Source organism: Vipera ursinii (assembly GCF_947247035.1).
Source record: "Vipera ursinii genome assembly, chromosome: 2".
Classification (NCBI taxonomy): Eukaryota; Metazoa; Chordata; class Lepidosauria; order Squamata; family Viperidae; genus Vipera; species Vipera ursinii.
Genome location: NC_139513.1, coordinates 126,305,698 through 126,322,864, shown reverse-complemented (window position 1 = coordinate 126,322,864; position 17,167 = coordinate 126,305,698). Strand labels below are relative to the sequence as shown.

At 40.9% G+C, this 17,167-nt stretch overlaps 1 protein-coding gene across 6 annotated transcripts in view; it reads right to left on the bottom strand.

Annotated features, from left to right (window-relative positions):
• CARD14 (caspase recruitment domain family member 14) overlaps positions 1–13,793 on the bottom strand; it is a 39,075-nt gene extending 25,282 nt beyond the window's left edge. For 4 of the 6 annotated variants that reach the window (XR_014491312.1, XR_014491313.1, XR_014491314.1 and 1 more), the window contains exons 1-5: positions 13,454–13,792; positions 10,611–10,658; positions 8,667–8,901; positions 7,625–7,762; positions 6,466–6,791 (exon numbers count right to left, since the gene is read on the bottom strand). Coding sequence is in view for 3 of the 6 variants with exons in the window: in XM_083353604.1 (XP_083209730.1) it covers positions 6,466–6,791; positions 7,625–7,762; positions 8,667–8,892 (690 nt within the window). In the remaining 3 variants the exon portion in view is untranslated. Of the gene's footprint in view, positions 1–6,465; positions 6,792–7,624; positions 7,763–8,666; positions 8,902–10,610; positions 10,659–13,453 lie in introns of all 6 variants that reach the window. The other 2 variants (XM_083353602.1, XM_083353603.1) reach the window with 1 other exon arrangement.
• Between the last annotated feature and the right edge of the window lie 3,374 nt (positions 13,794–17,167).

Below are 17,167 nucleotides of genomic sequence, written 5' to 3'. Positions count from 1 at the left end.
GGCTTAGTCTATTTTCTGCCTACTGAACCCGATCCTAAATGCCCTTTACCTCCTAAAGGCCCACTCCTGGTTTTTCCTGTGCGCGATCTTATTGCTAGGGGAATTCTAGCTTCCCCATTCTTGCGAGACTCTCATGACTTTTCCTCTGTTGCTATGGCGGTTACCGGAAACTCACCCACAATTTTTCACAAAGGGGACCTTGTGGCATCAGCCATTTTATTGGTCCCAGCCACGGCTCCGCCCTCCTCTGAGGTCACGGATGCGCTTGCAGTTGAGCAGCCAGTCCAAGATGGTCGCCCCATGATGACGTTTACTATCAATGACCAGAGTTTTTCTGGTTTATTGGATACAGGGGCGGACGTAAGTGTCATCCGATCTTCGGAATGGCCACAGGGCTGGGAGACTGAGAGCGCCCCTGCTGTCAGAGGAGTAGGGGGAATTCAACACGCCGTGCGCAGCAAGAGGTGGCTCCCGGTAACTTCTTCCTTTGTTTCTTCAGTCGCTTACTTTCAACCTATCATATTGCCTATTCACACAAATCTGTGGGGTCGTGATTTGATGCAACAGTTCCAAGCTAAATTGACACTTGAATAGATTCACTATGTCTATTTCACCCTTAAAGCTCCAATTGACAACTGATACTCCTGTTTGGATAAACCAATGGCCCCTCACCTTAGAAAAATTACACGCCTTAAAGCAATTAGTTAAGGAGCAATTGGAAAGTGCTCATATCGAGCCATCCAACAGTCCTTACAATACGCCTGTCTTTGTCATTAAAAAGAAATCTGGTAAATGGAGATTCCTACACGACCTCCGAGCGGTAAATTCCATAATTAAACCGATGGGGGCGCTACAACTTGGCCTGCCAAATCCGAATTTGATTCCTCAAAATTACGACCTCATGATCATTGACTTGAAAGATGCTTTCTTTTCTATTCCTTTATGTGAGGAAGATAGACAACTGTTTGCTTTTACTTTGCCTGTTCTCAATAACTCTGAACCTGCCCAAAGATACCAATGGAAGGTTTTACCTCAAGGCATGCTTAATAGCCCCACCATGTGTCAATGGTACGTGGCAAAAGTGTTGCAGCCATATCGTGATAAGCATCCACATTTTTTGGTTTATCACTATATGGACGATATTTTAATTGCAGCACCAGGCCCCAAAGGAACTGTTATGGCAACTTTTGAATTTTTAACAAAAATTTTAAATCAGTTTGGATTTTTTGTCAGTCCACAAAAAGTTCAACACATGTCGCCTTATTCCTATTTAGGCCATAAGCTTTTATCTACAGCAGCTTTTCCTCATATTCCAAAATTATTTTTGCCATCAGAACCAACATTGGTACAATTGCAGCAATATCTAGGAACCATTAATTGGGCAAGACCATATCTGTCCTTAACAACATCAGATTTGTCTCCTTTGTTTCATGCTTTAACGTTAGGAAAGCATCCAGCAGACAAAATCTGTTTGTCAGAACAACATATTAAAACTTTGCAGTTGGTAAATGATGCACTAAAAAAGATCTGGGTAGATCGTATGGTTATTAATGTTCCTTTTGCTGCTATTATTTTAAACACACCTGGACTGTTTACTGCTGCTATTGTTCAATGTGCTCACCAATTGAAAATTTTGGAGTGGATTCATTTATCCCATACGCCCAAAGTTTCTGTTTTAACCAGAGAAGCACAATTGGCTCAATTGATTTTTAAAATTCGTCACCGAACAAAAGCCTTGATTGGGCTGGAGATAGACACTCTTTTTGTGCCTATGTCTTTGCGGATTTGGGAATCATTTTTTCAAACCTCCAGTGAATTGCAATTTTCCTTAGCTGATTGGCATGGCAAGGTTTCTTGCCACCCACCACCCGATTATCGTTTGCAAATTGTTCGCACTGTACCCATTGACTGGTTGTCACCCTTGTCTCCTCACCCCCTACATTCGGCTGTTACAGTTTTTGCAGATGGGAGCAAGGAGTGTGGCGCCTGTGCCTGGTTGGAAAATGGTCAATGGATAACCAAGCAAACAACACCCCAGCAGTCAGCTCAAAAAGCTGAGTTGGCTGCTTCAATTTTGGCCTGTCAAATTTTTTCCTTTCAACCTTTGAATCTTATTGTGGATAGCTTTTATGTTTATCACACAATTCAAGTGATTTATGGATCTTATTTATCCCCATCCATTCAACCAGATTTGTTACAACTTTTTTTAACCTTGCAAAATTTGCTTTTTGAACGCCAACATCCTGTTTTTGTTGCTCACATTCGTAGTCATCAGCCTTTTCCAGGTTTTTTGCAAGAGGGAAACACTGTTGCAGATCAGGCTGCCTCCAGACCTTCGGCCTGTTCCTTGCAACCCCTCACCCCCTGTGAAAGTCATTCATATTTTCATCAAAATTCCAAAGCTTTGCAAAAGCAGTTTGGCATTACCGCTGCAGAAGCTATTGCAATTCGCCAGCAATGTCCAACCTGCAGCAAACAAGCCACTGCAATCCCTATGGGTGTCAATCCAAGGGGATTGGAGCCTTGCCAAATTTGGCAAATGGATGTCACACAATATGCACCATTTGCCCCATGGAAGTATTTGCATGTTTCAATTGATACTTTTTCAGGATTCATCATGGCTACCCCCCAAAGGGGAGAAGCCACCAAACATGTCATTAATCATTGTATTCGGACCTTTGCAGTGCTGGGATGTCCAAAAGAACTCAAAACAGATAATGGCCCTGCCTATAGCAGTCAAGCCATGGCAGAATTTTGTCATTATTGGCAAATAACACACAAATTTGGAATTCCATATAATAGCCAAGGCCAAGCCTTGGTGGAAAGGGCTAACCAAACCTTGAAACATGCTTTAGATCGCTATAAAAATCAGAACGGGGGAAAACGAAGCCCCAACCTCCCAGCAGTGCAAGACACTCTTAACCTTTGCCTCTACACTCTAAACTTTTCAAACTTGACTGGCCATCCCTTAACCACAGCTGCAGAGCGGCATTTTTCTTCTTCTTCTTCAGATCTCCCTAAGCCACAGGTTTGGTACCGACAACTTCCAGACCTAACTTGGCAAGGCCCTGCAGACCTTATCACCTGGGGCAGAGGCTACGCTGCAGTCCAACTGCCAGACAAAGTGCTGTGGATCCCTGGTCGCCATGTTCGCCCATATCATGCCTCCACAAAAACAACTACGGACCCCGCTAAAAACGACAATATGGTTGGTGACTCTTATCGGTTTTTCATCAACATTACCAACTCATACGACCGCGGTGCTTCAGACTGAAGGACAATGTGAACTTTGCATGGTAACCACCAAACAAGGCACCCTCATCACTCGAACATTGATTTTTTACACTCACCTATCTTGCAAAACCAAACTGTCACATCACTGCACCTATAATGGTACATCATACTTCATCTGTACTGACGCTGGTAAAATTCAATGTTTCAACCCAAAGGGACCCACTCATCGATACACAATTAAAATTGAAGCAGGGTCAGCTCTCCTGGTTAGTCATGATTTTTACAACAGAGAGGTTTCTCAATCTGTCATCTTTGATGCATGCAGAGCCATGGATGAAGGGGCCAGTACATGCGGATCCTTAGAATGGCGGCGAACTTACTCCAACAATGAAAAGTATATATGCGCCCGACGATCTGACTACCGCGACTCCTGCGGCAGAGGCACCTATTGTGGGGACTGGAAATGTGTGGACTTTCAGTCCCGAGGAATGACTGTCCATCCAGATACCATACCCAGGTATAATCAGCATAAGACACTTTATATTACCAGATTGCCAGCAAACTCCTCCTGCCACCAGCATAATTGCAACTTAATAAATTTGACATTCCCGGTCCCACAAAATTGGTTGGGATCACATTCCTGGAAAGGGGTCAACAATCAATATGGGCTGGGTATCGACGGAACAGGCTCCGACCCCAGTGTAACCTTAACAATCCAGATTATTCAGCACAATTTAGATCCCCTTAGTCAGTCACTTTTTCATTCTTATTATCAAGAAATCCAACAAATGGAGGGGTTGGTACTTCCCCCTAGAGCTCACAACATGTTTTTGGCCTTGGCAGAAACTATTGCTAAGGAGCTCACGGTACAAAATTGTTTTGTGTGTGGGGGCACTAATATGGGGGATCAATGGCCATGGGAAGCCCATGAACTCAATTACACTCAGGTGTTAGAAAATCAGGCCAATTACACCTTTATTCCGAAAGGACAAGAAATTTGGGCTATAACCACCAACTTGGTCGGCAACATTTGTTACCAACGTAATAGGACTGATTTTCGCCATAGTAACGTGGGCTCATTACGATGCAAAGGGACTTGGGAAAACAATACTTGGTGGTCAGGTTCTTCGGACTCACAGCCCAACAACGCATTGGCACAAATGACAAATATGGCCTTCCTGTTAGATCCAGAACACAACACCTTGCAATGGAAAGCTCCTACCGGCCTATATTGGATTTGTGGACGTTTTGCTTATAATTTTCTTCCCAAGGACTGGTATGGTTCTTGTGTTCTAGGAGCCATCCGGCCTAGCTTTTTCCTTTTGCCCCTCCAACAGCGACAAGTGTTGGGTGTTCCAGTTTATGAAGAAATTGGTAACATCCGTAGTGAACGAGACACAAAAAACATTCATCGGGGTGTTTGGAAAGACAATGAATGGCCCCCCGACCGTATAATCCATTATTATGGACCTGCAACTTGGGCAGAAGATGGGACCTATGGCTATAGGACCCCAATTTACTTACTCAATCGTTTGATTCGGCTGCAAGCAGTTGTAGAAATTGTCACTAATGAAACAGTTTCAGCCATGACCCATTTAGCTAAAGAAAGTGCTAAATCAAGAACTTATATTATGCAAAATCGATTGGCCCTGGACTATCTCTTAGCTAAAGAAGGGGGGGTATGTGGAAAATTTAATCTTACAAATTGTTGTATTGAAATTGATGACAGTGGGAAAGTGATTCAGGAGATCACAGACAAAATGATTAAAGTAGCTCATGTTCCTGTTCAAACATGGAATGGTTTTAACTTTCAGGAATTATTTGGCTCCTGGTTTCCCAAATTACCTGGTTTGCAAGCTATTGTAGCTTTAATTAGTATGATTGCTTTAGGATGTGTTATATTGCCTTGTGTTTTACCTATTTTTGTTAGAACTATCTCTAATAGCATTTCATTTATAGCAGAGCAACGTGCCATCAAGCATGTAAATGCCTTGTGGGAAAGAAAATATCAGTTATTGCCTCAAGAAGACCTTGAGTCAGATACTACGGACCGTGCCATTGAAAAGGCCTCCTTCGCATTAGACACAGATGGCGAGGAGGGCCAAAAGAAAGCCTTATGCTTAGCAACGGAATGCACCACATCTCTGTCCTCCTGAGCCCCTTGGGTCTAAAAAACAAAAAAGGAGGAGATGTAGGAAACCTGTCATATTTCCACCTTAGGCTCACATAAAATGGCGCAGGTCTGGCTCAGGGCAGAGACAAGTTTTCAGATGACCTTGCTACGTGCAGACGGACACCCGTTGGAACACGTACAAGAAAGTAACACATACAAGATAGTTACAGGAACAAAGACATTCCATGCAGAAACGTAGCTAATTTATAACCTTAAGATACCTGCTTGATGTATAGTTGAAATGCAACCATTTGTAAACATAAGATAATTCCTTCCTGCATAACTAAAATGTAACCATTTAACTGCTTGTTGCTTGTGCTGACTTTGTAACCTATGTTAACTTGCTGACTTTGTAACCTGTGTTAACTTGCTGACTTTGTAACCTATGTTTCCAATAAAAGAGAGCTTAGGACTTCAGTCTGAGCCCTCATCCCGAGAACACTCAGAGAGACGTGTCCTCATTCATTGGCAAGTCCATGAGGAGCCCGCCGGGTGCGAAGAACCCGCACCCCCCCTCCCCCACGGATTTTCAGGCATCAGATTGATTTTTTTTTAATAATTTGTATTCTTTTTCAGCAGATGGTTTTGAGGGATTTCTACCTTAAATCTGCATAATGTTGGATCCTGCAAAATCATCCCAAATTGGTATATCACTAAAAGTTCATCTATCATAGTCTATTAGACATGTCATTCAGATTAAGCTAGATTATCTCTGTTGGGTTTCCCATTTGTTTCTTAGGCTGCATCTTTCATCTTTGGCAGCAGCAGTATCCATGGAAACAAGATACTGAGATAGATGGTCCATGGGAGCTAACATTTCTCATATTCTATTGCCCTTTCAAACAAAAGAGGACAGCTACAGATGACTGCAGGTCACGAGCAGAACCATCCTGGTGCTCTAGCAAGCATTTTGCCTACAGTTATCCTTCTCTTGACCAGCAAAATGCCACGGTTCAGCAGATGAGACCATCTGCAATCATCTTACCAATGGCACGCAGGACCTGCAAATATGATATCACAAACCCTGAAAAGCTCCATGCACCCTTCTTCTCTCACACCTCTTCCTGCAAGCTCCGGCAGCGGGTAATAGCCAGGTCCTTCTCTTGAAGGGCACTGCTGTAGCGCAAAGAGAGCCCATAAAGTTCATCTTTAAGCTTGAGGGCCTCGTGGAAGTGAGCACTGAGTTCCCTCTTCATCCGGTTACACTCGGTTTCAATGCCCCGTAAGCTTTCAGCCTCAGCTTCCAGTCGGGCAGTGTTTTCCTTGAGTCTGCGGCAGTGTTGGAGCAGGGACACCTTCTGGCGTTTCTCCTGGCTTAGCTCCTCTTGCAGGCTGCTAACTGCTTTGGCCAAGCATTCTGTCAGCTGGGAACTTTCGATTAGATCTAGAGAAAAGAAGAAAATGCTTAGGCATCGATGGAGATTCTCAGTCATCCAGGTCATTCTTGTCCCAAAGGTGCTTTTTCAAAAAGCAACTGGACATCGTTTTTTTTTTAATGGAAAAGTTTTACAATAAAATATACAGTTAAAATACAGTTTTCCTTTAAAAAACTGTATTTTAAAACTTTTCAATAAAAAAAAAGAAAGAAAAGTTTTACAATACATTTTATCTTTAACAATCCCTCCCCCCCTCCCTCCCCCCAACCCTTCCTAACCCTCCTTAACCCTCCCCCCCTTCCCCCCTCCCCCCTCCCCGACTTCCCAGAGCTAAATACAAGGTATAAAAGCAAAAAACAATCATAAACAACCATATGTTAACAACAATAAACTATTAAGTCTATCGCACTCTAGCTCATATGAAATGACTAGAAGCAATACTAATATCACATAAAAAAAGAAAAAAGAAAAAAACTTATTCAAATGCTAAGTGAAACTTTTTGGTCCCATATTTGTTCTGGATATAATCAATCCACTTTTTCCACTCCATAATATAACGTTGTTGCGAATGGTCTTTCAAATAAGCTGAAATCTTTGCCATTTCCGCCAGGTCAGAAACTTTTAGAGTCCATTCTTCTATAGTCGGCAGTTCCTCCTTCTTCACAACTGGACATCGTTTTTTCTCTGAAGACATTTTGCTTGTCATCCAAGAAGCATCTTCAGTTCTAACGTCAGAACTGAGGTCAGAACTGATTACTGGACTTTACTGTATCATCTGTTTTGCTTAACGAAAAGAGCCCAGTTAAGAATGGGTGATGTAGGAAGGATGGAAAATGCTCACCACTAAAATTGTTGTGGTCTATGGAAGGTTCCAAGCCGGTAATGAACACATAAATATCAGGATTGTGAAGTTTCAAGCTTTCCAGAAAAGCGAGAGCCCCATTTTTCCCACGGGATTTCAGGAGATCCAGCATGTGGCCTATAAGAGATCAGGAACATTAATAATGTAAAATGATGGGAACTAAAAAGTCCAACAACTTAAAAGTTACCCAGGCAGAGAAACTTGAAGTACATACGACATATAATTTGCCCTTCTTCCATTTACTTATTTAATAGTATTTGAGCAAACTTACTAGTGAATCTTTTTTGGTTTCTCTAAAAGCACTATCTTTTAAATGCAGTGTTGCCATATATGTCTTAACCTGTAAATAAAGAATAAGCTTGCCACTTAAACTGGAACCCTTCTCCATTTACCTGTAATAACAGGTATAAGATTATAAATCTTATATGTAGTGTAATCTAGTTTATAGAATGGATTCTACTACCTATCCAAGGAAGTAATCTCTCTCTCTCTCCCCTCCCTCCCTCCCTCCCTCCCTCCCTTCACACCTCTCTTCCCTAGATAGAATCAGTGCTATTTTAGACAGAATGGAGTAGCTCTTTCTGATACCAGATTTTGGGTACCAGAAAAACATTAATTTACTATATTTATACTGTGAGGAATAGGAAGGGCAAGGAATTAACTGCCTCAAGTCCCAAAGTAATTTGGCTAGCTTTGCCTACTATGCATCAGCCATGGCTTCTTGGTGCCCTTGGCAGAGTAGTGCTGGAGCCAACATATAATCCCACTGGACATCACTATAACTGATTCTCCATTGTCTAAGGCAGGGGTCTTCAAACTTGGCCCTTTTATGACTTGTGGACTTCAACTCCCAGAATTCCTCAGCCAGGCCTGGCTGAGGAATTCTAGGAGTTGAAGTCCACAAGTCATAAAAGGGCCAAGTTTGAAGACCCCTGGTCTAAGGCTATCCTCTGCTCTGCACGTTACAGTACCACATATCACATTGTCATAAACATTCCAATACCATACCCAGAGTGCTTACCGACTCTCATGGCTCTATTTGTGAACTGGGGGCTGTGCAATATTTCTTCCTCATCCAATTGACCCAGCACCTTGGCCTGCCGTAAGTAGGGGGTAAGACGACTGGGAGAGATACTACGCACAATTCTATAGCGATGGCCCTCCACCATCTCCCATAAGCGATCTTCATCCATATCACGAAGTTCTTGATCAACAAGGTTGGGATCATCTACTCCTGCCTCCCCCATAATGGAAACCTAAAAGGACAAGAGATGCTGAGGCCAGTGATGAAAGAATAAGTGTCCTTCATAAAATCCATCTTCTATTCTAAACTGACATGAAGCATGGCAGAAATTAAATCCTAGAGGAAGTGGTAAAGCTTTTAAAATGTTTTAAGATCTTGCTGTTTTACCCAAATTACATTATTTCAGCTCCGATTTATTTCTGATCTGACTGTTTTTACTAATTTTTGTGACATTAGATTGCATTGTATCGCTTTGGTTTTAAATTGTATTATTGCTTTGGTTTCAAATTGTATTATTCTATTTTTAAATAATCATACAGTACCTATAGAAACATTGTAATAGGTAATTTAATTGATTGGTCACTTTTAGTAAAAAATGAGCTGTTGAGATCTAGATTAGATTCTATTTCAAATCTCATTACTCCAAATAACATAGTGTAATAAGGTCAGAGCTCTGTTTATTCTTTGCATGTGCATATGCGTATAAAATACAAACACAGCCCCATACATACATAAAATAATAAAGTGAACCCTGAAGCAAAATTCTATATTCCAAAAATTATTTCTTTTTTTGTCTCTAGCATCGTTAACATAAATGGCTGGAAGATGATCATTTAGTAGGGCAGATTAAGATAGGAATACACATAATCATGGTCCCCAATACATTTCCAATAGAGAAGACAGGGTCTCTATGGATATTATCTTACACCGGTAGTCCTCGACTTACAAACACAATAGGGACCAGAATTTTCATTGTTAAGCAAGGTGGCTGTTAAGCGAGTTACACCTGATTTTTATGACCTTTTTTGCCATAGTTGTTAAGTGAAACAATGCAGTTGTCATGTGAATCATGCAGTTCTTAAGCAATTCTGGGCTTCCTCCGTTGACTTTGCTTGTCAGAAGCCTGCTGGGAAGGTTGCAAATGGTGATCACATGACCTTGGGACACTGCAACCATCGCAAATACATGCCAGTCGCCAAGCACCAGAATTTTGATCATGTGAATGCAGGGATGCTGTGATGGCTGTAATTGCGAGAACCAGTGGTAAGACAATTTTTTTCAGGGCCAATGTAACTTTGAAGAGTCGCTAAATGAATGGTTGTTAAGTTGAGGACTATCTATATCTATTTAAGGGGATATTGTCTTATATCTACTTAAATGTGTTTGAAATAGTAGAAAATATTTGTAGCTCGGCTGGTAGATGTGGACTGTGGTTTGTTCTCCCAGCTTGTTGTTTAGCTTCTGAGTGTTTCATTATCAGGGAACAAAATGCTTGGAAGCTAAACAGCAAGCTTGGAGAACAAGCCACCATCAACATTTAAATGTGATTTTATCCATGCTTTAACCATGATTTTGCTTTCTGTCTGCAAAGCAAGGGCAGCAGGTGGTCCTGATGGGCTGGTGAAACAGAAGAAAATACTATATAGCTGGGTTTGGATTCATTATCTGTCTGAATGTCCATCCAGAAAACTGTATCATTGGGCAACAAGACTGAGGAGAATCTAAGGTGCCCGACAGGAGCATATACTATCCAGGGCTGCATAAAAATTTAAATGATATATTCCACTGAATTATATCAAATAAAATAATGAATAAATAATATCATATCTCCAATCTCCCAACCTGCAAAAGACAGCAAATTTTCTGCCATATTAAAATACACATTGATATATGCAGTATATATTACACTTTATAGAAATAAGTCTCTGAATATGTGCCTACCTTATAGTGAATTGGACCACTGGCTCAACAGGCTCAGAGTTGCCTAGTCTGAATAGGAAAAAAAAAATCCCACTGTTAGTCCTGCTGCCTTAGCCAGTTTCATTAGAAATGGTAGAGACCAAAGTGCCCCTTCTGCCAAGCCACAGAGCTGTGTCCCTTCCCACTAGGCTCATACCTTTAGCCAGTAAGGGTTTGTTAAAAGCAGATCATGCCAAACCAATCTCATCTCATTCTTTGATAAAGTGACTAAACTAGTAGACCAGCGAAATGCTGTGGACGTAGTATACTTAGATTTCAGTAAGGCATTTGACAAGGTAGACCACAATCTACTACTTGGTAAGCTAGGAAAAGGTGTAATAGACAACATCACCACTAGATGAATTTCTAGCTAGCTGACAAACTGTACTCAACGAGTAGTCCTCAACGGCACTACATCCACATGGAGAGAAGTAAGCAGTTGGGTACCACAAGGTTCCGTCTTAGGCCCAATACTCTTCAATATCTTCATAAATGACTTAGATGAGGGAATTGAAGGGAATTCATCAAATTTGCAGATGACACCAAACTGACAGGAGTAGCCAACACCCCAGAAGACAAACTCAGGATCCAAAAAGATCTTGACAAACTTGAACAATGGGCTCTATTCAACAAAATGAGTTTCAGTGTGGAGAAATTTACATTTAGGCAGGAAAAACTAAAGGTAGAAATACAGATTGGGCAAAACCTGGCTTAAAATCAGTAACTGTGAGAGGGATCTTGGAGTCCTAGTGGACGATCATTTGACTATGAGCCAGCAGTGTGCAGCAGCAACCAAAAAAGCTAATACAATCCTGGGTTGAATAAATATACGCGAGGTATTAATACTGCTTTATAAAATCCTAGTAAGACCACACTTGGAATACTGCAGCCAATTTTGTTCACCTTATCTCAAAAAGATGTTGAGAGTTTGGAAAAAATTCAGAGAAGAGCAACTGAGATGATCAAAGGCCTGGAGACTAAAACATATGAAGAACAGCTATCGGTCTTGGGTTTGGCTAGTCTAAAGAAAAGAAATTGGGGAAACATGATAGCAGTAATCCAGTATCTAAGGGGCTGCCACAAGGCAGAGGGCCAGGTTGTTCACCAAAGCACCAGAGGGAAGGATGAGAAACAATGGTTGGAAACTGATCAAAGAGAGAAACAACCTGGAATTAAGGAGAAACTTCCTGACAGTGAGGACAATCAACCAATGGAACAGCTTAGCCCCAGAAATCGTGGGCACTCCATCACTGGAGACTTTTAAGAAGAGACTAGACCAGGGGTAGGCAACCTCGGCTCTTTTATGACTCATGGACTTCAACTCCCAAAATTCCTGAGTCAGCATAGCTGACTCAGGAATTTTGGGAGTTGAAGTCCATGAGTCATAAAAGAGCCGAGGTTGCCTACCCCTGGACTAGACAATCACCTGTCTGGGACGGTATAGGTTCTTCTCCTGCTTGAACAGGGAGCTGGACTAGAGGACCTCCAAGGTCCCTTCCAGCTCTATTCTGTTCTGTTCTGTTCTGTTCTGTTCTGTTCTAGTTCTAGTTCTAGTTCTAGTTTTATTCTTATTCTGTCTCTACAGGATTAGGCCACTACAATGGAGCTGCCCTTTGACCATAGTACTGAAAGATGTGAGCAGGATTCGCAGTCCAAGAGCTGTGCTTCAGCCATTGCATTATTTGCCAAAGATTTCCAGGTCCAGCTCAAGGTCCTGGGATTAATCAAGCCTTATGTGGCTTGGCTTCCATGTATTTGCAGGACTAGCCAGTCAGTTTCTGGGTATTCTGTGAGGCATCCCAAGAGGTGTACTAATAGTAATACCCCATAAATTGGGAATGTGATCCTTGTTGGTTAAGCTTAGGGTTATGGAGCACCCTGGCCCAAGTTGAGACTCCCTGATTTATCTTAAGGCTATTGAAATCCTTTTATTCCAAACAGCATTTGGCTTGGCTGCCTTTCACAGATTTTATTTAAATATCAATAAGTTTTCATTAGTGTTGCACAGTGATCTTCCAATGTTTGCCAATTTGTTTTTAATAGGGGAGGGTTGGACAGTTGGGACCAAAACACCTCTTAAGGAAGAGGATGCTTAGCTAGGACTGAAGCCCTCTACTGAACATCACATAGACAAATGTCTACCTATAGATCTAAGTGTCTTAACAGGTTTGTTAACATGGGAGTTACGCCTTCAGATAGTCAACCCCTAAACTCGGAATTGTGTGAAAAATGGTTGCAAGTCCCTTTTTTCCAGTGCCACTGTAACTTCAAACAGTCATGGTTCTAAGTCAAGGGCTACCTGTACTTGTATAAAACAAGAGCAGTGATAAACTGTAGGAGGTGAAACCTAGCAGGTTACAATATTTTAAGCCTCCTTCTTTGCACAATGGAAGTATTTATTGTAGTTATATTCTGTTAGGATGTCAAACACAATCCTCTCCCAACTACATCCTTACAACAACTCTGTGAAATATGACAGCTAGAGACGAACATTTGTGTAAGTAGAGATCTAAACTAGGACCATTCAGTCCTAACTGAACATTGTACGGATGACCACCCAGGTTTTCTAGACAGCCCTGTTAGTTTTGCTTCTGGTCAGTTATCTAAATGAAATCAGAGGAGACTATTGTTCTGGCTCAGTACTTCAAAACCCTGAACAAACCACTTCATCCTCACTTTGCTCCTGGGCTTAATTTCAAATAGCCTAGTTACAAATCCTCTCACTAAAGAAGTAGGAGCCCTTTTCTCCTCCTTCAGGCCAGTCTTCCTGCTGGCTGGTCAAGCTGAAAGTAAAAGCAGAGACCCCGCTTGCTCGCTCGTCTTACCTGTTCCTGTTGATCAACAGAAGTAAACGTTGTTGTGGGCATGTTGTCACAGCATGTCTTAGAGGGAAACTGATTTTTGAGTAGCAGCTGACGAACTGGTTTTTCAAGAGGGTTAGTTCTGCCTGCCTGTCTGGGAGATTTTCCTTATCCAATGCAAGTTCTTCCTTTTGGCTCAGGGCCAAGCCAAAAGTGCAGAAGACAACATATATACTTTTATTGTAAAATTCAAAGATCCCTATGGCTTCGGAGATAACCAGACCTCCCTCCGCTTGGTTTTAGCCGAAGAGAGTATTAAAAATAATCGCACAACCAAAGTTCAAAGATTAATGCCATGGTGATGCAGTTCTCGAATCCACACATAAAGATAGGCACTGCTTTCTTATCTGTGAATGGAAGAGTAAGCACAGAGATTTCTATTTAATAATGATCACAGTGGCCAAAATCTCTTAGTAGGATGCTTCTATGAAAATAGCATGTTGAAATCCATGGTTCACATGTTCCTCTAAGTTTACTTGTAACATGTTATTTCCTGCTTCTCAACACAGCTTGAGGCTTAGAGTGATTTAGTGTTAAAATCAGAATGACCTGAGAGTTATCCTGAGGGTTGGGATAGATAGGAAGAGATTAATTACAATTTCATTCTTATAGAAAAATACAGCAAGCACAACAGAAAATATTATGGATAATAAGCCCTATATTTAATAGAAATATAATTGCAAAGTCTTCTAATGTTAACAGATTAAAGATACTGCTAAACAAGTAAAACAGAAATATGCATTTCAGGAACAAGAGGGATTCTTCTACCAAATCAAAAATAAGTTATTTGTTTAGACTTGGGTGAAATAAAAAAAATGCTTAGTTCTATTCAGACATCAACTTGCATGTCTATACTCTATAGCAGGGGTGTCAAACTCAATTTCATTGAGGGCCGCATCAGCATTGCGGTTGCCCTCAGGGGGCCGGGTGGGTGTGGCCAGGGTGGGTGAGGCCTACTGGGTGGGCGTGGCTAGAGTGCATATGGCCTACTGGGTGGGCGTGGCCAGCTCTACATCGTTCGCATCAAGGGTGCCTAGGGGGCCCGGGCAGGAGTGGGACAGATCTGAGGGTCTCTGGCAGAAGGAGGGTCTCTGGGCCAGGGCCAAGGCAGTGGGGGCCATTCCTTCACTGTTTCCAGGATGGCTTCGCGGGCCACATGAAACCACTTCGCGGGGCGGATCTGGCCCCCGGGCCTTGTGTTTGACATGTCTGCTCTATAGCATTCAGTTGTTTGGAGTAGCTTATAGCAATGCTTCCCAAACTGTGCTTTTCTCTCGAGCTAAATTACAACTCCTATCATCTCCACGCTTCAATACTCAGGAGTATCGTCATCTAAAGCACCTTGAGGACACCAGTTGGATTGCATTTTTCTTAAAGAGTATGGAAATAATTGACCGTGCATGGCAATAAAAACACTTATTTAAGGCATTCTTACTAGCCACTAAGTTCAGTGACTGGAGATGAAAAGTATTGTGCTGTAAATTTTACTTAAGCTTTTTAAGAAAAGAATAGTAGAAAACTAAATTTCCTACTGTGATGTGAAAAATCTACACCACAGAGGGTTGGCTATGATACTGAGGCAAAAAGGAAGTATTTCTTCATGTGGTTTTATGCAATGGTAATGGTCATAGTTAATTATTTAAAATATTTATATAATCACCCATCTTATAACCGACTCTGGTTGGCTCCCAATCAAAACATACATCAGCATAAAAATATGCTGACGTATAAGCATATTAAAAACATTAAAAACAATAAAAAGTTGGGTATCTATCTGGTTAGTTGCAAAGAGTTAGATCTGTTCGTGGATTACTGGCTATTAAATATAATGTTCCTGAAGACAAAAATTGAAACTGAGGATCCATCCCTCTCTGTGTCACATGACAAACTACAAACTAAGTAAATACGCAAATAAATCCATTGCTAGTCCTTTTGCCAAAATGTCTCCCTCAAAGGAAACAGTTATGAATTTTCCTGGAGAATATAGAAAGAGACCAATCTTCCTCAAATGTATTGGATTTTACAGACATTTAGGGTATCTAGAGATTTTTTTTTTATTTTAATCCCATTTATATCCCGCCCTTCTCCGAAGACTCAGGGCGGCTTACAATCTAAGCACAAATCAAATGTGCTTAGCAATAGCCTTCATTCTATGTATATGCCTGCTTATTAGGGCTTTCATCCCCCCCCCAAGCGGCATTATTACAAAGTCAGCTTATTGCCCCCAACAATCTGGGTCCTGCATCATCCTAAACTTTAATTATTCAATCTGTCTAATCTGTTAGGAAGGCAGTGAATAAACTTTTTTTTTGCTTATCAATGGAAAAATACGCTGAAAAAAACCTTTTAATGGAAGGAAGGAGGAAGGATAGGATGGTTATTTCTTTCTTCCTCAGTACTAATTTCCTCTGAAATTTCATCCTCATCCACAGAGAAGTTGAGTGTCCATTAATTAGTTTAATACTTTTGGGCAGCCAAATCTTGGAGAAAGTTTCTGCCTAGTACCACCTCTGATCCTTAATTCTTATTTCTGAAACTCTTTCCAGTAATGTCAGCTTAATTTCATAACCAACACAATAATTGCAAAACAACCTTAACTGTGGCTATTTGGCATGTGAAACAGTGTTGAATTTCTAAAAGTTGAAGTCCAGTTTGGGGAAATTAAACTTGACTTCAGACTTGACCTTTTTGCTGTGTGCAGACAGCCAGAAGGGAATAAAAGCATCACATCCACTGGCCTGGTACTTATAATCTTTACACCTTAGCTTAGCATATATAGGAAAATACAAGTCTCTGGAGCAAGAAGAACAGAAGAAAACTAAAGGAGATTTTAATAAAAAATCTAATATTAAATAAAATCTTAAATTAAAAGTATTATGATGGATATTTCTATACTTTTTGATAAACAGAGAACTATCCACTGTAAGCCTTATTATGTTGATGTAGTCGTTCATATTCCTGAGAAAGACATGTAATACTTCACCCATCATCAAAATGAACCAAAAAAATAGCACATGCACGGTCTGAAGGAGCTTACAGTCTACATTCTGATGATTTTCAAGGATGAATTTGAACTTTATGGGAGAGATCATAATGCAGAAAATGCTTTCTTTGTGGGAGGGCCAAGGATATATTTCAAATGAAAACATGAGTCCCTTGATCTGCTTTCATAAGCAGGGCTCTTCAACAGCAAAGTTGCAGAATGCCTGTGTCAGAAATGTCTTAGATATTAGGTCTTCAGATTTAGTACAGGTAGTCCTCAACTTATAACCTTTTCTTTAGTGACCATTCAAAGTTACAATGTTACTGAAAAAGTGATTGATGACCATTTTTCATACTTACGACTAGTTGCAGCAACCCCAAGGTCACATGATCAAAATTTGGATGCTTGGCAACTAGAATGTATTTATGACAGTTGCAATGTTCCAGGGTCATGTGGATTATCTTTGGTGACCTTCTGACAAGCAAAGTCAAAGGGGGAAGCCAAATTCACCTAACAACCATCTTACTAACTTAATGGCAATAATTCACTTAACAACTACAGCAAGAAAGGTTGTAAAATGGGGCAAAACTCACTTAACAACTCTCTTGTTTAGCAAGAGCACAATTGTGATTGTAAATCAAGGACTAATTGTACATGGTACTCTTTTTTGTCTTTATGACCTATTAATAGAATTC